We start from the raw sequence: 21,237 nt of genomic DNA on the forward strand, positions 1-21,237 counted from the left end.
TGTGAGAAATAACCTGCTAATATGAAAATTTGGTGGAAAAAAAATCTTGATTTTGCAAAGAATTGTGGGAAAAAATTACAACTTCAAAAAACTCACAATGCCTTTTTCTAAATACCTTGAAATGTCTTCTTTCCAATAAGGTGTCATTTGAAGGGTATTTGTACTTTTCTGGCATGTTAGGGTCTCAAGAAATTAGATGGACCGTCAGTACTTCAGGTGTGATCAATTTTCAGATATTGACACCATAGCTTGTGGACTCTAACGTTCATAAAAACCAAATAATATACACCGATTTGTGCTTATGTTTACCAAAGATATGTAGCAGTATACATTTTGGCCAAAATTTATGAAGAAAAAATACTAATTTGATAAATTTTATAACAGAAACAAAGAAAAATTCATTTTTTTACAGAATATTCAGTCTTTTTTCTCTTGGAGTGCAAAAAATAAAAAACCCAACGATGATTAAATACCACCAAAAGAAAGCTCTATTTGTGTGGAAAAAAAGGACGAAAATTTCATTTGGGTACAGTGTTGTATGACTGAGTATTTGTCATTTAAATTGTGAGAGCACCGAAACCTGGAAATTGGTCTGGTTATTAAGGGGGTTTAAGTGCCCAGTGGTCAAGTGGTTAAGTAAAAATGGTAATGCACAAGTAATTTTTACATGAGGGTTTCTACATAGTTATTTGACATAGTTCTGGACTCTTAACAACATGCTGGACGTTGCAGATGGAACAAATTAATTTTGGTTAGTGTTCTAAAAATATAACCAAGTCCATCACTTACAGAATTTATATAACTAGTCTTTGAAGTTGGCTAAACAATAATTCTACTGATTGCTACTGGGATTTCCCCCCTTAATGACCACGCCATTTTTTGCAATACCGCACTGCGTTACTTTAACTGACAATTGGACGTGTGACGCAAATAGAGCTTTCTCTTGGTGGTATTTGATCACCTATGCGGTTTTTATTTTTTTGCGCTATAAACAAAAAAAGAGCGACAATTTTGAAAGAAAAAAAATATTTCTTTCTGCTATAAAACACACCCAATCATTTTTATTTATTTAATTTATTCATTAATTTAGGCCAGGGGTCTCCAAACTTTCTAAACAAAGGGCCAGTTTACGGTCCTTCAGACTTTAGGGGGGCCAGACTAGGGCCATTGGGAGTAAATAATTCCATATCTTTGGTGACAGTGGGAGGACTAGTGCCCCATGGTTGGTGTTAATGGAAAGAATTGATGGTGTCAGTTGGAGGAATAGTGCCCCATTGGTGTCGGCAACCAGAATTATGCCCCATTTAAATTGGATGGAATAATGCCCCAAGGGCCGCATTATGGCAAGCAAAGGGCCACATCCGGCCCCAGGGCCGCAGTTTGGAGGCCCCTGATTTAGGCCAATATGTATTCTGCTATAGCATATTTTTAATATAAAAAAAAAAAAAATAAGCATGTATTAATTGGTTTGCGCAAAAATTATAGCGTTTATAAAATATGGCATTTATTTTTATTTTTTTACTAGCAACGGCGGCGATCAGTGATTTTTAGCTGGATTTTTAGCTGGATTGCGGCGGACAAGTCGGACACCGAACTGACACTTTTTTTTTTTTGGGAACCAGTGACCTTGTTGCAGTAATCGGTGCTAAAAATATGCACTGTTACTTTACTATTGACACTGGAAGGGATCAAGGTGTCAAGTTTGTCCCTAGGAGGTGTTTGCTTACTGTTTGGGGGTTGAACTGACTGGGTGAACACAGATCTGTGTCCACCCGTCAGAATGGCGTTCTGCCTTGTTTTCATAGGCAGATCACTGTTCTGCCTCTCTGTGGAATGATCGCGGGTGGGGGATGCTGGATGTTGACCTTCCTGCCACTAGATTCAACAACAGACTGGACAGGGATCCTCTAGCCGATGCAGTGGATGCTTTGGTGCCTCTGGGGGATCAGTACACCCCTGATCTATGTCTTACCTTCCCTGAAACTGTTTACTCAACTGCTTTGCAAAATTAAGATGGAGGGATCCTTATTGCTGAGGACTAGCCGAGGTGAATGTGGTATGCTTACCTGAAAAGACTCTTGGCAGATGCTCTGAGATCTGCTGGATCATCAGGATCTTCTGTCTCAAGGACCCATTTGTCACCCTACTTCATGGTCGCTGGCTTTAATGGCATGGCTGTTAAAGGCTATATTTTTATAGAGGTATCTCGGAGTCTGTCATTATTACAATTCTAAAAGCTAATTAATATACCTTTTGGTAAGCAGCATTTGGTCCACAACAATATCAAGTATCAGTTTTCTGCCCTTTCTTTTCTGATTCAGAGATTGTTGGCCTCTTACTCTTTAATTAAAACCTTTGTAGAGGGGTTCTCCCATTTAGCTCTTCCCCTTGTGACTCTGTTGGATCTGAATCTAGTTCTCTATGGGCTTCAGAAACTGTGGTTTGAACCCTGTAAAGACATTCCTCTCTGTTCTCCTATCCACAAGCTGGTTTTTCTTGTAGCCATCACCTCTACAAGTATTGCATAGGGATTAGCTGGTGTTGGGCTTTTCTGCATAAAGTTAATGTTGCTCACATTTTCAAGGCTGCCATCTGGTCTTCTGTCTGCATGTTCTCCTAAATTTTACATGGTAGATGTTTCAGCCTTCTCTGATGCCAGCTTTGGACACAAGGTCGCTCATAAGCTTTCTGAGTCATCCTTTTGTCTGTTTTTTTTTTTTTTTGCTTTGTTGCCCAAACCTCAGTTGGGCTGCTTTTGGATGTCCCGAATGTTAAAGTGGATGTAAACCCACTCTCATCCTTTCTAAACTACTGCCATAGTGCTGATCTATAAGGATATACATGCCTCCTGCATGTATCCTTACCTGTCAAATGTCTCCCCTCTGTCTGAAACCCTGCAGATTCTGGGGGGTCTGTTGTCTGGAGCTCGGTGGGTGGAGTCGTGATGTCAGGCTCCCCGCCCACCTCTACACTCCCCTTGTCAACATGCATTTTCTCTTGTGTATTCCTTACACTAGATTCTGCTATAATCACTAACATCCAGTCAAAATCTAGAAAAGTAACCACATGACTTCAGAAAAGTAGTGGGGTTGGGAATTAAAAAATGCCTGTCTCAGGCTAGTGCATGAGATATGTAAATAACATGTCATTCACAGCAAGGGGGAGGATTTGACAATCTTTCTCTGTTTGTCAGATTTATGTCGCTGAACAATAAGAGGATTGCTTAGAGCTGGATTAACTCTGTGTGGCAGAACTGGGCACAGATGATAGGAAATCTTGCACTCTAAATTGTGCCAGGGGAAAAAAAAAATTTGGGTTTACATCCACTTTAAAGATTTCCTGGGTTCCTCAATTGACGAGAAAGGAAAACCAGATTTATATGCTCGCTATTAAACACCCTTTTTTTGCACTTGTACAGATATAAATACAATTAAAAGATCAAAATAAGCAAATAAGAGAAGTTCATTGTCTGTCTGGGGTTACATACAATTTAAATAATAAAAATAATAAACAACTCAGACTTCATGTGTCCCTCAATGGACTCCCATGAAATGATTTTACTGTGAGTAAAAAATACCCCCTTTTTCCCCACTGTAGTTGTTGGTGCGTGCTGAAGCAAAACTGGATATCCAAGATAAGGATGGTGATACACCACTGCATGAAGCCCTTCGACACCATACATTGTCTCAACTGCGACAGCTTCAAGACATGCAGGATGTTGGCAAAGTTGACACCACTACATGGGAGCCCTCAAAGAACACTGTAAGTGCTTTTTTTTTAATCTGTTGAATTAAAGGGTCACTAAAGGATTTTTTTTTTTTTTTTAAATAACAAACATGTTATACTTGCCTCCACTGTGCAGTTCGTTTTGCCCCCCATGTCTTCTGGGGTCCCTCGGCGGCTGTCTCTGGTCCTCCCCGCAATTGGTCACCACAATCATGTGAGACCTCGCACGGTGGTCACTAATTGCGGGCGCACTCCCGTGATACAGCGAGCGGCCATAGCCGCTCACTGTATGACTCGGCCCCACCCCTCGGCGCGCCGCGTCACTGGATGTGATTGACGGCAGCGCCAGCCAATGGCTGCGCTGCTCTCAATCCATCCGCTCTAGCCAATCAGCGGCCAGGCTGAGCGGCGAAGAGGATATCGGGACCGCGCGGGACTTTCGAGGGGGTCAGGTAAGTATAACGGGGGCTCATTTTATGAGATGTGTTAGCAGGCATAAATACAGGAGTTTATATTTTTTTGCATTCATTAAAAAATATATATATATATATATATTTATTTTATTTTTTTCAGCTTGCATAACATACATAGAATGTGTTATATGTTTAATTGCCCTTGACATACTATCAATTGTATTTGATGAAATTCATATAACGGACACATTATTTTCCAGTATCAATGCCAGCATCGAGGTTCACACTTCAGCACACACAGCCCATTAGCTAGTTTGTATACTGGCATATACTATGCCCAGCTTATGTGGGTTAACCTGTCTGCAGTATACATGCACTTTTACCTTATTGATCAGCTTCAAGAGCATGTGCATAAACCCGCAGTGGCTAGTCAGCAGTATATACAGTGAATATAGAAAAGAATCGCCCCCCTTTAAAATCACATTATGTTGCTTTGCAGCCTGAATTGAAGGCAGACACAGTTTTTGTTTTATTCAGCCGTATTTACTAATGCAACTTATAACATTCACGTGAAAGATACAACATCAACATGTCAGAAAAAAAACAAAATTCAAAAACAGAATTACCGAGTTGAAAAAAGGATCACCCCCTTATGTCAGTATTTTGTTGGACCATATTTTGCTTTAATTACAGCCTTTAGACCCCATTTTCTGCAGATTTTTGTCTTCAGATTTACCAAAACCATATAATATGAAGCCAAACCTTAAGTGTTTCCATTAGTATGCTATCAGGCCGGGCCTTGCACTATATGGTTTTGATAAATCTGAAGACAAAAATCTGCAGAAAATCTAATGGTGTGTATGGGGTCTTCTTAGTCTGTTGGGATATGTCTCTACTAACTTTGCACATCTAGACTTTGCAATATTTGGCCACTCTTCTTTCCTGAACTGTTCAAGTTCCATTAAATTTGATGGTGACTGTGGACTGCAGTCTTCAAGTCATTCCACAGATTTTCAGTGTGGTTTAAGTTTGGCCTCTGACTAGGCCATGCAAGGACATTCACTCTTTTTTCCGTCAAAATTCTTGTGGAAAATCTGCTGCCCTCTGCCAGAAAGTTATCAATGGGAAGGATTACTTTCCAATATGACAATGACCCAAAGCACACAGCAAAAAGACCACGCATTTGTTGAAGGAGAAAACGGTGAATGTCCTTTTTTTTTTTTTCTGACATATTGGTGTTCTACCTTTCACTTGGATGTTATAAGTTGCACTATTAAATATAGCTGGATAAAACAAAAACTCTGTCTTAATTTCAGGCTGCAAAGCAACAAACTTTGATTATTTTAAAGGGGGCGATTCTTTTCTATACCTATTATTATATGTATTAACCCCTTAGTAGCCTCTGTGCATAAGATTTAACACCTTAGCAATGTGTTATTCCTTAAAATGGAAGCTCAGTAAAAATCGAACTAAGGCTAAAACCGCTGCCACCCTCATTCTAAGACTATTCTATCTACCCTATGCAAGAAAAGATGCTTAGACTTACCTGCTCTGAAGCTATTCTGGTCCGGTCACATAATCGGGTCCCAGCATTGGCTTTAGTTTTCACGAGGGAAAGCGGACATTGGATGCCCCCATAGTAAGCCTATGTGGGACATCACCACACAGGCATTTGCAGCTGTTGGGGATCTCTCCTCTTCACTGAAGCCGCCTCTGGAGGGATCATGTGATCGGAGCGGCATTAGGATAAGTAAGTATAAACATTATTTTTTTAATTGAAAATAGAGTAAGGGAGGATCATAACCCCCTTCAGTTTATTTTTTGCAATCTGTGTCCCATTGGGTAGATTTCCGCTCACTTCCTGTCCCATAGTCAAAACAGGAAGTGAGAAAAACCCTGCAAATGAAAGGGATTCCCTTGGGGACCCCAGGTCACCAGAACCAGTGTCCCCGTAGCAAGATTTCCCCTCTTTTCTGGGGACAACCCAAAATTTCACTTTCAATGATAAACTGGGCAAATGGATAGAGTGAGTCTCCCTAAAGGGAGCACAGAAAGCAATACAAACCTGACGGGTTCTAATCCATCTCCACTCTATCCAAACCTAAAAACAAAACGTTTGGCCTTTTGGTTGCACTTCAACCACTTCCCGCCTGGTGGTTCTGTTATCTTGACTAGGAGTCTTATGACGTCAAGCAGGATAACATGCCGGGGAGCACGCCCGCGGGGGCACGTAGCGCGGCGATCGGTGGTGCTGTGTGTCACTCTGAGACACCGCATCTCCGATCGTGGCAAGGAGCCGCTGACTGAGGCTCCTTACCACGTGATCAGCTGTGACCAATCACAGCTGTTCACAGCATGCACTGGGAAGTGCCGGTAAACGGCTTTCCTCAGAGTTCATGCTGACAGGGAGAGCCTATCAGCTGCTCACCCTGTCAGAGTGGGGGTCTGCGCTGATAATCGGCAAATTGATTAGCAGCGCAGCTGCCAGTCTGTGCCCCATCAGTGACGCCTGTCAGTGCCCTTCAGATGCCAATCAGTAATGCCCATCAGCTCCTCATCAGTGCTGCCTATCCATTGCCCATCATTGCTGCATATCAGTGCCCATCAATTCTATATATAAGTGCCACCTTATCAGTTCCCTGTCAGTGAACGTGAAAAATTTTATAACCAACGAAGAAAAACTAAAAATGTTTAAGAAAGTTCCATTTGTGGGAAGAAAATTATAAAAATTTAGTTTGGGTACAGTGTTGTATGACCGTGCAATTGTCATTCAAATGGTCACAGCGCTGAAAATTGTCCTGGGCAGAAAGGGGGGAAGTGCCCTGTATTGAAGTGGTTAAGCACCCAACCCCCTGCTCATGTACCCATAATTCAACCACATTACCTGCCATGATTTAACTTTTCAGCACCTAGCATATGTGACTTATATACATTAATCCCTCAGCCAACACTACCAGGTGTATGTGCGTTAACCCTTTTTTAAAATACATTTTTCAGCCTGCCCAGTGGACACGTTTTGCTAATCTACCGTATATAATATATTGTTTTTATTGTTTTACTTTATTTAAATTTTATATTATTTCCACCTATAATGCTAATCTAAAGTTTTTTTTTTTTTTATTTTATTTGCCAGCTTATTATGGGCCTTGGAACTCAAGGGGCTGAGAAGAAAAGTGCTGCCTCTATTGCTTGCTTTCTGGCAGCAAATGGAGCAGATCTTGCCATACGTAACAAAAAAGGGCAGTCTCCGCTTGACCTCTGTCCAGACCCCAGCCTGTGCAAAGCCCTGGCTAAGTGCCACAAGGAAAAATCTAGGTATGGATTGATATCAGGTTATGAATGTAAATCATTACTGTTTAGCACTGTAAGAGAAGCAAAGGTATTAAAGACCAGTATTACTCTCTGTACCTAAAGAAACATACAAAATAGCATTTTAAGACACGAGTATGCCAAGTCACAAATCTATTTAAAAGTGAGCATTCATTTAGGTTCACTTACAGCTCTGCACCCCTTATTCGGTACCCTCATTCTCAAAACTAACAGACAGCACTGTCCATAGCTATAAGCCAGTGCAACACAGACCCTGCCCTCCATCCTCATACTCATCTTCTCTGTCTGTTGCACATAGATATGTAGACCACGCTCTTACGGCATGCAATTGTAAGAGTGCACATAGGTACTTGTTTCTTTTTCAAGTTTTCCAATTATACTATTGGGTAGTTTCAGGGATGCAATGTGCTTAAATGTATACTTATTCTATAGGCAATACTTGTGTTATTGGTCAGGAGTGGGAAGCATCAACACCAGCCACACAAGTTGGTGACTAGTGTTAGGTGCTTCACTTTTACTGGGTAGTGTTGGGTATGGTAATTCAGAAGAGTAGAATTAAAATTGGATGATGGTAGGTTTCATTGCAACCTTTCTAGCATCTTACTTTCTATTTTTAGTGGTCAAGTTGGATCTCACAGCCCATCTATGATTAACAATGATTCTGAAACTCTAGAGGAGTGCATGGTGTGTTCCGACATGAAGAGAGATACACTTTTTGGACCTTGTGGGCATATTGCAACCTGCTCTTTATGCTCCCCACGGGTAAAAAAATGTCTCGTATGCAAAGAGCAAGTACAGTCTAGAACAAAGGTAACTGATATTTATTTTGTATTTATTTTTCTAAATAGAAACACCATATGTTTTTTCAAATACGAATGTTGTGACCAGTCTGTTAATAAAAAAAAAATATATATGTTTTGTCTAAATGGTTGGAAACAAAAATGAGTACACTCCTAAGTGAAAATGTCCAAATTGAGCCCAAAGTGTCAATATTTTGTGTGGCCACCATTATTTTTCAGCACTGCCTTAATCCTCCTGGGCATGGAGTTCACCAGAGCTTCACAGGTTGTCACTGGAGTCCTCTTCCATGACGACATCACAGAGCTGGTGGATGTTGGAGACCTTGCACTCCTCCACCTTCCATTTGAGGATGCCCCACAGATGCTCAATAGGGTTTAGGTCTGGAGAAATGCTTTGCCAGTCCATCACCTTTACCCTCAGCTTCTTTAGAAAGGCAGTGGTTGCATTGGAGGTGTTTGGAGTCGTTATCATGTTGGAATACTGCCCTGCGGCCCAGTTCCTGAAGGGAGGGGATCATGCTCTGGTTCAGTATGTCACAGTACATGTTGGCATTCATGGTTCCCTCAATGAACTGTAGCTCCCTAGTGCCGGCAGCACTCATGCAGCCCCAGACCATGACATTCGCTTGACACCATCTGAACCATATAAGTTTATCTTGGTCTCATCAGACCACAGGACATGGTTCCAGTAATCCATGTCCTTAGTCTGCTTGTCTTCAGCAAACTGTTTGCGGGCTTTCTTGTTCATCATCTTTAGAAGAGGCTTCCTTCTGGGATGACAATTTGATGCAGTCTGCGGCGTATGGTCTGAGCACTGATAGGCTAACCCCCACCCCTTCAACCTCTGCAGCAATGCTGGCAGCACTCATACATCGTTCCCAAAGACATCCTCTGGATATGACACTGAGCACGTCCACTCAACTCTTTTGGTTGACCATGGCGATGTCCTGTGAAACCGCTGTATGGTCTTGGCCACCATGCTGCAGCTTAGTTTCAGGGTCTTGGTAATCTCCTTATAGCCTAGGCCATCTTTATTTAAAACAATAATTTTTTTCAGATCCTTGGAGAGTTCTTTGCAATGAGGTGCCATGTTGAACTTCCAATAACCAGTACAAGGGAGTGATAACACCAAATTTAACATACCTGCTCCCCACTCGCACCTGAGACCTTGAAATCCTAAAAAGTCACAGAAAATCGGGGAGGGAAAATGGCTAATTGGGCCCAACGTAAACCTTTTCATTTAGGGGTGTACTCACTTTTGTTGCCAGCGGTTTTGACATTAATGGCAGTGTTATTTTGAGGGGACAGCAAATTTACACCGTTATCCAAGCTGTACACTCACTACATTGTCGTAAAGTGTAATTTCTTCAGTGTGGTCAAATGTGAGGGGTGTACTCACTTTTGTGAGATACTGTATGTGTGTGTATTTTTTTTATATTTTATATATATATATATATATATATATATGTGTGTGTGTGTGTGTGTGTGTGTGTGTGTGTGTGTGTGTGTTTGAAGCCTGAAATGTGGCAAAAGGTCGCAATGTTCAAGGGGGCCGAATACTTTCGCAAGGCACTGTGTATATATGTGTACCGTATTTGCCGGCGTATAAGACGACCCCCTAATCCTCAGCTAAAACTTTGGTTTTGGCATATACTCGCTGTATAAGAAGACCCCCCTTCCTACTAGTCTGTCTGGAAGCTGAGGGGTAGCCAGAATAACCGCTGATAGGAAAAAACGCTGACAGGAACATGATTTATTCAGCTTTTTCAAATTTCACTGTGCCATCAACATGCCTCACTGTGCCATACCTTTAGTCCTGTACTGCGGGCGTCCATTATTCAAAAGCCGTGCCTCCTCCTCATGCTGTTCTGTGATAGGCGCCTGTGTTCTGCCTATCACGGAGGTCCTCTCGTCCGAAGCTGAGGATGAGAAGACATCCGTGATAGGCGGAACACCGAACAGAGGCTCTACTGGGAAACCAAGTGTCCCGCCTATCGCGAACCTCCACAAGGAGGAGGCGCAGCTTTTGAATAATGGATGCCCGAGATCTGGTATAAGATGACCCCCGGGTTTTGAGGCAAGGTTTTTAAGTATATATATATATATATATATATATTAGTGTGTGTGTGTAGGGATTTAAATCAAATCCACCCTGATTGAAAGATATACTGGATAAGCCTTATGATGTCATACATATAGGCTGAACATTGATTATACGTTGTATTCTGGAATATCTTACCTCTTAGCAATATGCAGTACTGTGTACGGTTTACTTCTGTGTTTGATCACTATGTATGTTTCTTGATCCGATCTTGATAAAACGTATAAATGAGTAATCGAAGATAAAAAAACGACCCCAACAGATAAGTAACATTTTTCCATTACAATTGCTTAAATGTACAAATAGTGATGAATATTAACTCACAAGTGACACTTGTCCTGTGCAAAAGATTTCAGTGGAATTTTAATGAACTGAGACCTTTTGCACACAACAGTTGTCTCTTGAAAATTATTATTTAATATATTGTTTTATGTAATAAACAACTAGTTATTTTACGGTCACATGTTTCCTTTGTCTTCAGATTGAAGAATGTGTTGTGTGTTCAGACAAGAAAGCAGCCGTGCTCTTCCAGCCATGTGGACACATGTGTGCCTGTGAAAGTGAGCATAATAAACTCCTTTATGTATTAAATGTTTCCTAACTTGAATTGCGGATTGAAAGAATACAATGTGATAAGGAATTTGCAGACAAATCAAATTGCCTTTTAGTGGCCCCTGGCACTGCAAGTGTTAAAGCGTAATTTTGTCCCAAATTGTATTTGTTCTCATTGCATATTATACTATTTGTTCTACCTGTGCTGTATCTTTAACCTTCCCTTCATTATATGCAGTTCTGGCAAATACCTCTTTGATACTGTTATTTCCCAAGTCTTCTGAGTGGCAAGGATATCACAGCAGGGCTTCTATCTTTGCCACTTATGTTCCTGCATTGCTCAAGCTCTGGTTGTTCCCTGTGAGGAAGCCCCCCACTAACTTCCTCATTTCTCCCCCTGGATGTCACCCCAGATGTTACGATCTCCAGCATCATGTAGGATTTCTCCAGCATATGTGATTGATAGTCTTCTTTCACTCTGCTGGAACCCCATGTTGAATGTCTACTGTATCTTGTGGGCAGGTACAGCAAAGGCTATTGGCAGATTCATCACATCACAGGGGTTCCAACAGATGCAAGCTCAAGACTGATTGCAGTTTTTATTTCACATTAACAGAAAGGCTTCCCTGTTCTTCGCTTAAAAAAACAGATATGTTTGGCTTTTTATCTTAATGCATAAAATGCATTATGATAAAAAAAAACTGTCTTTGCAACCACTTTAAAAAAAGTTACATACTGCTCTAATTTTATATATAGATATATTTATAGATAGATGGAGAGAGAGAGAGATATAGATAGAGATATTTTTATATATATATATATATATGAGATATATATGGAGATTATATATATATATATATATATATATATATATATATATATAATCTAATAACAATATGCACTCCTGTATAATGCTCTGTAGTCCGTCCCCTTTAGATTGACATTGGCATGAGGACATTTGAACACTCTATGAAAGGTGACAGTTTTGTTTATGTCCTAAATTATGGCTGCACAGTGTAAGAAGTCATAAGGGTGCATGTTTAGCAGTAGATCTGCGATCAGATTAAAGTACATATAAACCTCAAAACAAAAATGTAATATATTGCAGCCACCACAATCAATCCTTGATTATGGTGGCTGCCTTTGTTTTTTATTTTTAGGCCTTTTTACCTTTAGCACTCAGACAGGATTTTTGCTTTCCTGCTCTGAACATCAGAACTTCTGTCGGGAGAAAAGCTACGACAACAAAAACATGCATAAAGCCACGTATTGCACATGCGTTTAGTGTATTTGAACGTTAATAGATTTTATTGGCCAGAATATGAATTTATTCTGACCATTGGAATGCATTTCACGGTCAAAGGTGCCTAAATGCTTTTAGCGTTTAGCTGCATTTACATGTGTTTAGGCATGCCAAGCGTTTTTCTGTTAAACTCCTCTCCTGAATGTGTGTGTGTATTTTCAGCTTGTAAAAAAAAAAAAAAAAAAACGTATAAAACAGTGTTTTTTTTTTTTTTTTTAAGCCCTATGTTCATGAGCCCTTCATTTCATCTGGTGTTTATGCCAGTAATGCCCTTCCTGTCCTAGGGTGGCTGAACTCAATGGAGGAGCACATGCCACCCTTGGACAGTAGCATTGTCAACCTGTAGCGAGGGTAGTGCTCTAGCAGATTTACTTGAATTAAAGAAAAATTAAGGCTGAACTCCAGCTAACACTTTTTAAACAGTCACAGCAACAGTTTTTTCCTTATTGGGATAAAGACTTTAACACAGATGTGAAAAACTAACCATTATAAGCCCCAGTTTCAATGGTTTGTCTTAACCCCCTAACTGGCACCTTTGCTGGAAACTGGTCTGTTGAAAAATGACACTTATTTGCTGGATCACAAGCTTAAAATTAAGGAAAAAAAGCTTACAAAAAAAAAAAATTAATGCCGTCACCACATTTAAGGATTGGTAAGCTGCAGTATATTTAATTGTTGCTTATGGAGTTCAGATACGCATTAAGCTTCGCCTCCTTTGTCTAAAAAAAAAGCTTTCCATACATGTTAGTCTGATTGTACAATCAATGACCTTTAGATTGACAACCGTGTAGTAAACATGTATACCTAACCATCCAATCCATTCAAATCGGCCTCTAGCCCCTTGGGTAGCAGTTAGTAAATCTAAAGTAGATTGTACAGCTAGTTTGGAACATTTGGCCAGCCTAACATTCCCAAGGTTACAGAGGCTCCTTACTTACCCTGTTGTATTCTAAAAATATAACACCATATGTTTGGTACTGTTAGTTTCAACGTCTTTTATTTTAGTTTTCCTTGTGCTACCGTTTCGAAATTCCACCCAATGTTTGTTGCTTTTTAGGGGCCGTTTCTATTCAAATTTAAAATAGCATTTGTTAATTAAAAATAAAATGTGAATTGGATTGGCTGTACAGGGGGAGGTAAATTCACAGAACTATTTCATGTTGTCAATCATTTTATTACTGTGCAGACACAGGCAGTGACTATTTTATTTATATCTCGGCATCACTAAAATTCTGTCAAAGGTACATAAAGTATTGGAGCCCTTTGAGTTCAAGTGGAAACGTCTAAATTCTTCACAGGGGAGCAACTTGAGGCTAAATACTATTTGCACTGATACACGTCAACTTGTGGTGTGTGGAGAATCTCTCCTCCATTGTGACTGTAGGTTGTCATCTCCCAAAACAGAGCTTTGACAGACTCAAATTTTGGGGCTTGTTGACAAAAATTATTTTGTGCACATGAAAACCTCCAATTGGAGGTGTGCAGAATGCGTGAGCATATGGCAACACAAAATGTCTCTACGCTTTGGTTAGATCCACTTGTACAAATCCTGTGCAATAATAATACTGTACTTTAATTGGACTGATAATGAGATCCATTTTATTTTTCATGTGTTTTATTGTAGGAAAACAAGCAGTTAAATATAGTTATGAGATTCTTGCAATTTTATTTGCTTGGAATACAAGAAGCCCCAAAGCAGCCAATACTTGGCTATACATGGTTGCAGGGAAGACATTTTGCTTGGTTCCCCCATCAACACAGACTGTGTTAATGCGGGAATCCCTCCTGCCGGGCCATTGTCTTCTCCTGACGTGGGAAGCCGTCCCCGCTGGGAGAAGACAGTGGTTATCGCTAGTGGCTATAGCAGCTACTAGCCATAATCGCAAGAGAATCCGACAGGCTGGTTGTACCCAAGTTGATCGATCGATCAATTAACTTGGCACATTCAGCTTGCCCATTAACGGTTCGAATCTCAGGCAATTCCTGCTGAATCGGCTGAGATTCAAACCGTGTATGGCCGGCCTAAGTAACTTAACTTGCAAAATGCTAATATGTGCATTCGTGTTGTCAAGCACATTGTAGTTTCTATTGAACTGATACATTTTTCCTGTTGCAGCTTGTTGGATGTAAATATTGGTTTTATCCATTGTTCTTCCTAATTTTATAAATCAACAGTCTACGCCACAAACTGAAAGCTGGCTATGTATTAAGCTAATGTTTTTTTCCACAAGTGGATGTACTCACATGTCCAGTTTTAGGCTGCTGACATATGTGTTGGCACTATTCAAGTTCTCTCTGACCTTGGGAATGCATAACTAAAATACTGCTTCCTCCCTTACATAAACCAATCTGTAAAATGACACATGCTTGTTTTTTTTGTTTTTTTTCTAGTTCATTTTATTTAAGTTCTACTTTTCCATTTATTTCTTCTCTTTTTAGTGTTATGGTGATATTTGAGTAGATACTTTTTGGTGTTTTCTCATTGCAGATTGTGCAAGTCTTATGAAAAAGTGTGTTCAGTGTCGTGCTTTAGTTGAGCGGAGAGTGCCTTTTGTCATGTGCTGTAGTGGAAAAGCAGGAGAAGATGTCACAGATGACACAGGTAAGAAGTGCAAGTTTCTTTGGGTTAAAAGGTTTGTCACAAATGGGCCCGAAACAGCTGTCATGATGCAAATACATTTTTTCAAAATTTTACTTGTACTTATACTACAGCTTAAACAGCATACAGCTACACACCATTATTGAACCTAATATTTTATTGATGTGAAATCAAGACATATGCCAGTAATGTTTCTACTTTTAAGAATGCCAGTGTAGCAGTAATTGAGTTAAAAAGAAAAAAAAAATTATAATAATTTCTACTATGTCTGTGTTATACATTTATATTCATCACTGGCTGCACAGCCATGTATTGTCTGTTCAGCCTTTCTGAATTTTACTGAGCTTTATGGGACCAAGGATATGTACCACAGAATTGTATTGACTGGGTTTCTGACCATTTCTTCAGGAGAGCACCTCTGCTGTTTTATCCACTTGGAACAGTACATTTACAGCGACAGCTGCAGGCACAGTGATGCTCTGGTATCTCACTGAGCACATGCGCACTGGTGCGCCCTGTGACTGTTGTGTTCACAGCTGTGAGTGACTGGGGGTATCGCGTGATCACTATGATTGCATTGCGATTGCAACAAAACAAAACAGTTGTTCATGGCTTACATTCTTGATTGTTTTGCTTATTGTTATGTGGTGATTGGCCCACAGCTATCACATGGTGCCTGCTTAACCCCTTTCCATAAAGGGGTCATTTTAGGTGGTATTTGTACCATCCTGGCATTTTAGGGCCTCAAGAAAGGAGAGGCCATCATTTTATCAGCATTGATCAATTTTCAAATATATATACCATTTTGTAGCCGCTATAACTTTCACACAAACCATTTAGTATACTATACTTTATTGGGGGTTTTTTTTTTTTTTACCAAAGACGTAGCAAAATCCATATTTTGCATAAATTGTAAAAATAAATCTGATTTTATTGCATATGTTTTATAACCGAATGTAGAAAATATAGTTAAAAAACTAAACTCGTTTTATGTAGCTCTATTTTTATGGAAAAAATTATAAAAATCGAATTTGCGTAGTGTTGCATGACTGTGCGTACAGTGTTGAATATGTATATATACACCATTAAAGTAACGGCGAGCATCTTCAATACAAAGCATGAATTGTAACATCTTTACATCAGTGTGCTAGTCCCGCTAATTCTGCCTTTACTCATTTACATCACAGCAGATAGCCCCTCCCCTTTGGTTCACAGCGACCCTCTTTACATCAGTTTTCCCCTACTTTTCCAACATTGAAAAGTGGGACAGCTTCAATCATTTGTCCAGACCTGTCACTCCTCCCGCCCAGCTCCAGTGGTCCCAACCTTGGTAGTCTGCCTGCGTGATGCCTGCTCTATGCTTTAGAAATAATCAGCAAAATCCAGATATTGGTTTTGCATCCATGTATATTGACCATACATCACTGTGTTTTGAACTCTAACACTGTGTTTTATATCTTACAGCAGGGGGAAACATTCCAGTTTTACAGAAGGACAAGGACAACACCAATGTCAATGCAGATGTGCAGAAGCTACAGCAGCAATTGCAAGATATTAAAGAACAGGTGATTCTGTATTTATAGTGTTTTATTCTTTTTAAGAGCAGTGCATTAGGAATTATGATGGATAATTGTTCTACACTGTCAAGGCTTATGCTTTTCAGTTTTAAAATTTCATGTGTTTTAGGTAGATTTTGACACTTTATACAAGAATTTGTTGCACTTCAGCACCCATGAATACTACATTTTCATGTACAGGATATGCCCAATAAAATGCACAAAAAAAACTTAAAGGGTCACTAAAGGAAAACATTTTTTTATATAACAAACATGTTATACTTGCCTCCACTGTGCAGTTAGTTTTGCACAGAGTGCCCCCGATCCACGCCTTCAGGGGTCCCTCGGCGGCTGTGTCTGGTCCTACCCGAAATTAGTAACCACAGTCATGCGAGAGCTTGCATGGTGGTCACTAATTGCGGGCGCGCTCCCGTGATACAGCGAGCGGCCATAGCCGCTCACTGTATCACTCAGCCTTGCCCCTTGGCGCGTCGTGTCACTGGATGTGATTGACAGCAGCGCCAGCCAATGGCTGCGCTGCTCTCAATCCATCTACTCTAGCCAATCAGCGGCCAGGCTGAGCGGCGAAGAGGATATCGGGACCGCGCGGGACTTTCGAGGGGTCAGGTAAGTATATCGGGGGGGGGGGGGGGCGGCAGCAGCAGATGTTTTTTCAGCTTAATGCATAGATTGCATTAAGATGAAAAAACATTTTCCTTTACAACTCCTTTAATGCATAAAACTAATAAAAATGTGTAGAAAAACTTATGCCCTTTTAAAATGCAAAAATGTCGGTGTTTTATCCTATTAATAGATATACTCTTTAAACGTTGGGTTGTATGTTTTGCTCAGCAGTGGCTCAAATTACATGACACTCACAAGGTCCCATTTACCTTCCTGAACATGGACAACCTGGCTGCCAGCCATCACAGTCTGTCTCCACTCTTGAAAATAGGGGGGAAAAAATCAGCCACACTTCAATTGGCTCTTCTTGCAATGTTTTTAAAAATCAGTGAATTGACTGCATGCACTAATGTCCCCAAGCCAAACTTCCTTGACGTATGTCACTCCTGGCTTACTCACAAGGATGGGGGCAATGCACATGGTTGCTTGGTGGCTGCAGCTAGGCCCCTTTCACCTGGCATTGTGCTTCCTGCCATGGCCACAGCATGTGTATAACCTTGGCTGCTGCCTCTGCAGCTAAAGGGGGAGCAGTTGGTGTGGTAAAAGTGCAACTCAACTGCATGATTTTAACACCCACGCCCCCATCCTGCGAAATCTGCCATATGAACATATGTGCAGCTGCATGTAGGGCAGCCCATTCATTTTAATAAGCGTCCCTACCCGCCACACCGAAAACGCACCGCGTTTACCAATGCGGGGGAGTATTGTTAGGAATTATTGACACTCCTATGTGTCTGCTAAAGAGCATCTTGTTTGTCTTTGCGTCAGGCACACACGTGATTTTGCACATGTTCCCCAACACACAGTAATGTGAAGATTTAGACTCGGTTGCCTTGAGACTGAAAATACTTTTCAAGGGTGCTTGGACTGGGAAAAGGTTGAGAAATGCTGCTGCAGGCATCATCCCAGTATTGTTTTTTTCATCTGGCAGTTCGCTTTCTTGTAAAAGCAATCCTAGCAGCCAATTAGCTGCTTGATTGCTTTTGCTTTTACAAGCAGTGGGGTGTGTGTGTGTTCTGTCCATCCCCCCCGCCTTCTGGGGCTTTCCCACCGAGAGACCCTGAGCATGCAGCCAGCGGTTTGGCCAGCTGACCATAGAGCTTGTTAGGGACTGGAATGGCTCTGATCATCTCTGTGGTTTAGCTGAACGCAAGCAATGGAGCATTTCATCACATCTGTTTTTGTGGTTGTAAACAAACCCTTGGAGATTTGAATAAGTATTGGATCAATGATGATCTGGGTACGATCCAAAGCTTTTAAAGGCGGAGGAGAGATCTGGGGTCTAAAAGACTCCCAGATCTCTCGGTAAAGAGTACCTGCCACTCCCTTTTGCTATCACAGGGGATGTTTATTTTCCCTGTGATAGCACTAAAAGTGATAAAAAATAAATACATTTAAAAGAGACAATGTAAAAACAAATTTGCCTCCAGGTGAAATCCAGAGTCTCCGGACATTGGAGACCTTTATCATTCTAAGTTCTTCTGTACTCCAGCTGGCATGCAATGTAATGTCAATGCTACCTGCATAACACGTTTCATCTACCTAGGAATTTTCTTTTATCGGTTATATGCAGATAATAATGGTTAAAGAGTTTGAACTGAACTGGCTTATAGACATTGTACATTTTACATAGTTTACATCTTTTTTTTTTTTCTTTTCTTTTTTTTCCCCTGTAGACCATGTGTCCTGTGTGTCTCGATCGGCTTAAGAATATGATCTTCATGTGTGGACATGGAACATGTCAGCTCTGTGGAGATCGGATGAGTGAATGTCCCATTTGTCGGAAGGCGATAGAACGAAGAATCTTATTGTACTAGACTCCTCATTATATTATTTTGTATATTTTTCAAGTTGCTTCAGTTTTGGTAGCACGGATGAGTTGGCTTTCATGCTGCGTTCGCTGTTAACTTGCTGGAAATAATGCAAAAGATTGGCTTTAAAATGTGTATTGGATCCTGCCACTGGTCTTTTACAGAATCTCAGCATACAACGGTCTTTGTTATTAGTACTTGTGTGTCCGCTTACTTTGTGTTGTGTAAAATTAGAGAACACAAACGCATTCTTGTCTAGTATTTGTGAGCTTTAAAAAGATTGGTGGCTCTATCAAATCCACATTTTCTTTTCTTTTTTTTTTTTTTTTGTTTCTTTGTTAATGCAAAAAGTATTTATTTTCTAAAGTTTTTTAAATTGGCAAATTTAGTCATATACTGGGGGATATGTGCAGCCTATGTCAGCAGACAGCATTGCTTTCTAATAGGCCTGCAAGTATGCCTTGGCCTGGAGATTCCTTTTGCCGTATTAGACTTTCTATTTTTTTTTCCCTTTTATTTTTCAGAATGAGTAATGGAATGTTTTTTATTCATTTGCAGATACAGTATGTCAGAGGTTGAGCTCCCAAAGGCAGAAAAAAGAAGCTAACTAACTTTTAGAACACTATGAATGTAAATCTATTCCAAGCCATGTTTCTGAAAAAAAGTAAAACAAATAGGCCATTCCCATTGCTATGCGCACAGATACAAACTACAAAAGATAAAGACGTAGCACAATATATCACATATTGCTGCCAGAATGTAAGCTGGGCTTTGCTCCCCTCGTTTTTAAGAATTACCGTTTTTCTTCTGTTCCTGTTAGCTAGAAGACAAAGGTTTTAATGAAGCATGTCTTTGGATGGCCATGGTAGACAGATTTACATCTACTGAACCCCTCATATAATTCTCCTTTTGTTTCCTCACCGACCTTCAAGTTGAACAAAAGGAACTCATGACAATGATTTTATTTTATTTTTTCTGTATTTCGAACACTGCAGTGCCCATCTTGAGCTGAAAAACAGTACAGTAGCTTTTTGTGGATGTCAGTGGAGAAATGTATCTTCTCTGACGTGCGTGAGGACCTCCAATTTGACCTTCTTGATAACCTGACCTATCTTTTATCATTTATCGTGGATTTCAAGCTTATTTTTCAATTTAAACATGTCGTTTTACATCAAGTTTAGCCATTATTTGTCTTTGCTAAAACGGCTACATTGTCTGAATCCTGTTGCCTGGTTATTTACAAAGGCCTTACAAATTTAGCAATGCTTCACCTGGATAATGTCAATACATGCTACTATTGCTACCCTTTTAACACTACTGTTTTAGTAGCTCCCCTTCACCTTCTGCATTTTAGATGTTACCTTGGTAAGGACTTGCATGAATTTAAATGACAAACTAAAGACGCAGGAAAAGGGAGGACTTGTCTAAGGAAAGGAGAAGCCTTTGAATCAAGTTGAAAAACTGGGCCAGTTTATTTAAAATTTTGTTAGTGTCTAAAACCTGTTTATGCGATGTCTGGGAATGGAACTAAAGCACAAATTGAACAAGAACTCAAGACAGATGTTAAAGCTGAACTCCAGGATAAGCAAATATTGTGTAAATACAAGAGTCGTGTGTATTCTGCCTTGAATCTTGGTGTGCTTTGTATATTTCTTCCAGATCTATGTAGTAATCCAGTGTGAGAATTTGCCTTTGTGGAGGAGCTTCCTGTAATAAAGCTGGTCATTGCTTTTCTCTTGCCTTGTGCAGGGTGTCTGGTCTCTTCTCCCTCCCGTGTTTTTTTTTTTTTTTTGCAGGGAATCTGTAGTGGGCTCTGCTCTTTGCACAGGCTATGTACAGAACAGTGATGTCACTGCTGCCTTCAAAAGGTAATATCTAGGTTTGCATTGGTGTTTCGTTCCCATAAAGTGGCTATTTAGAATTATATTTAAATGAAAGTTTTTTTTTTTTTTTTTTGTGTCCAGAGTTCAGCTTTAAATTATTACTAAAGGCAAAATGTTTATTTTTAGTTTTGGATAGGGTGGAGAGGGATTAGAACTCCTATCAGGTTTTGTTGCTGTCTGTGTCCCCATTAGGGAGATTCACTCTTTGTCTTGTTTACCATTTTCATTTAGGTAAAAGTAAAATAAAATCCCACATTTTGGGTTGTCCCCAGAAAAGTAATATTGGGGAAAATCTTCCAATGAGTACACTAGTTCTGGTGACCTGGGGGCCCCAATTGATTACCTTTAATTTACAGGGTTTTCCTCTCACTTCCTGGTATGGGAGAGGGCGTGAATATAAATCTCCCCAATGGGAAACAGATGGCAAAAAAAAAATAACTTGCAGGGGTTATAACTGCGCATCCTCACTGGTCTCACGA

General features: G+C 40.2%; 1 protein-coding gene across 2 annotated transcripts in view; it reads left to right on the forward strand.

Moving 5' to 3' along the window:
• Positions 1-20,627, forward strand: part of MIB1 (MIB E3 ubiquitin protein ligase 1) — a 110,462-nt gene extending 89,835 nt beyond the window's left edge. The window contains exons 15-22 of one of the 2 annotated variants that reach the window (XM_040354054.1): positions 3,598-3,762; positions 7,273-7,454; positions 8,087-8,279; positions 10,852-10,930; positions 14,714-14,827; positions 16,289-16,389; positions 18,741-18,874; positions 19,434-20,627. In XM_040354054.1, the coding sequence (XP_040209988.1) occupies positions 3,598-3,762; positions 7,273-7,454; positions 8,087-8,279; positions 10,852-10,930; positions 14,714-14,827; positions 16,289-16,389; positions 18,741-18,874; positions 19,434-19,482 (1,017 nt within the window). In that variant the 3' untranslated portion in view covers positions 19,483-20,627. Of the gene's footprint in view, positions 1-3,597; positions 3,763-7,272; positions 7,455-8,086; positions 8,280-10,851; positions 10,931-14,713; positions 14,828-16,288; positions 16,390-18,740; positions 18,882-19,433 lie in introns of those variants that run through there. The other variant, XM_040354055.1, reaches the window with a different exon arrangement.
• The last annotated feature ends 610 nt before the right edge of the window (positions 20,628-21,237 follow it).

The sequence above is a fragment of the Rana temporaria genome, chromosome 5 (assembly GCF_905171775.1).
Source record: "Rana temporaria chromosome 5, aRanTem1.1, whole genome shotgun sequence".
In the NCBI taxonomy this organism is placed as follows: domain Eukaryota; kingdom Metazoa; phylum Chordata; class Amphibia; order Anura; family Ranidae; genus Rana; species Rana temporaria.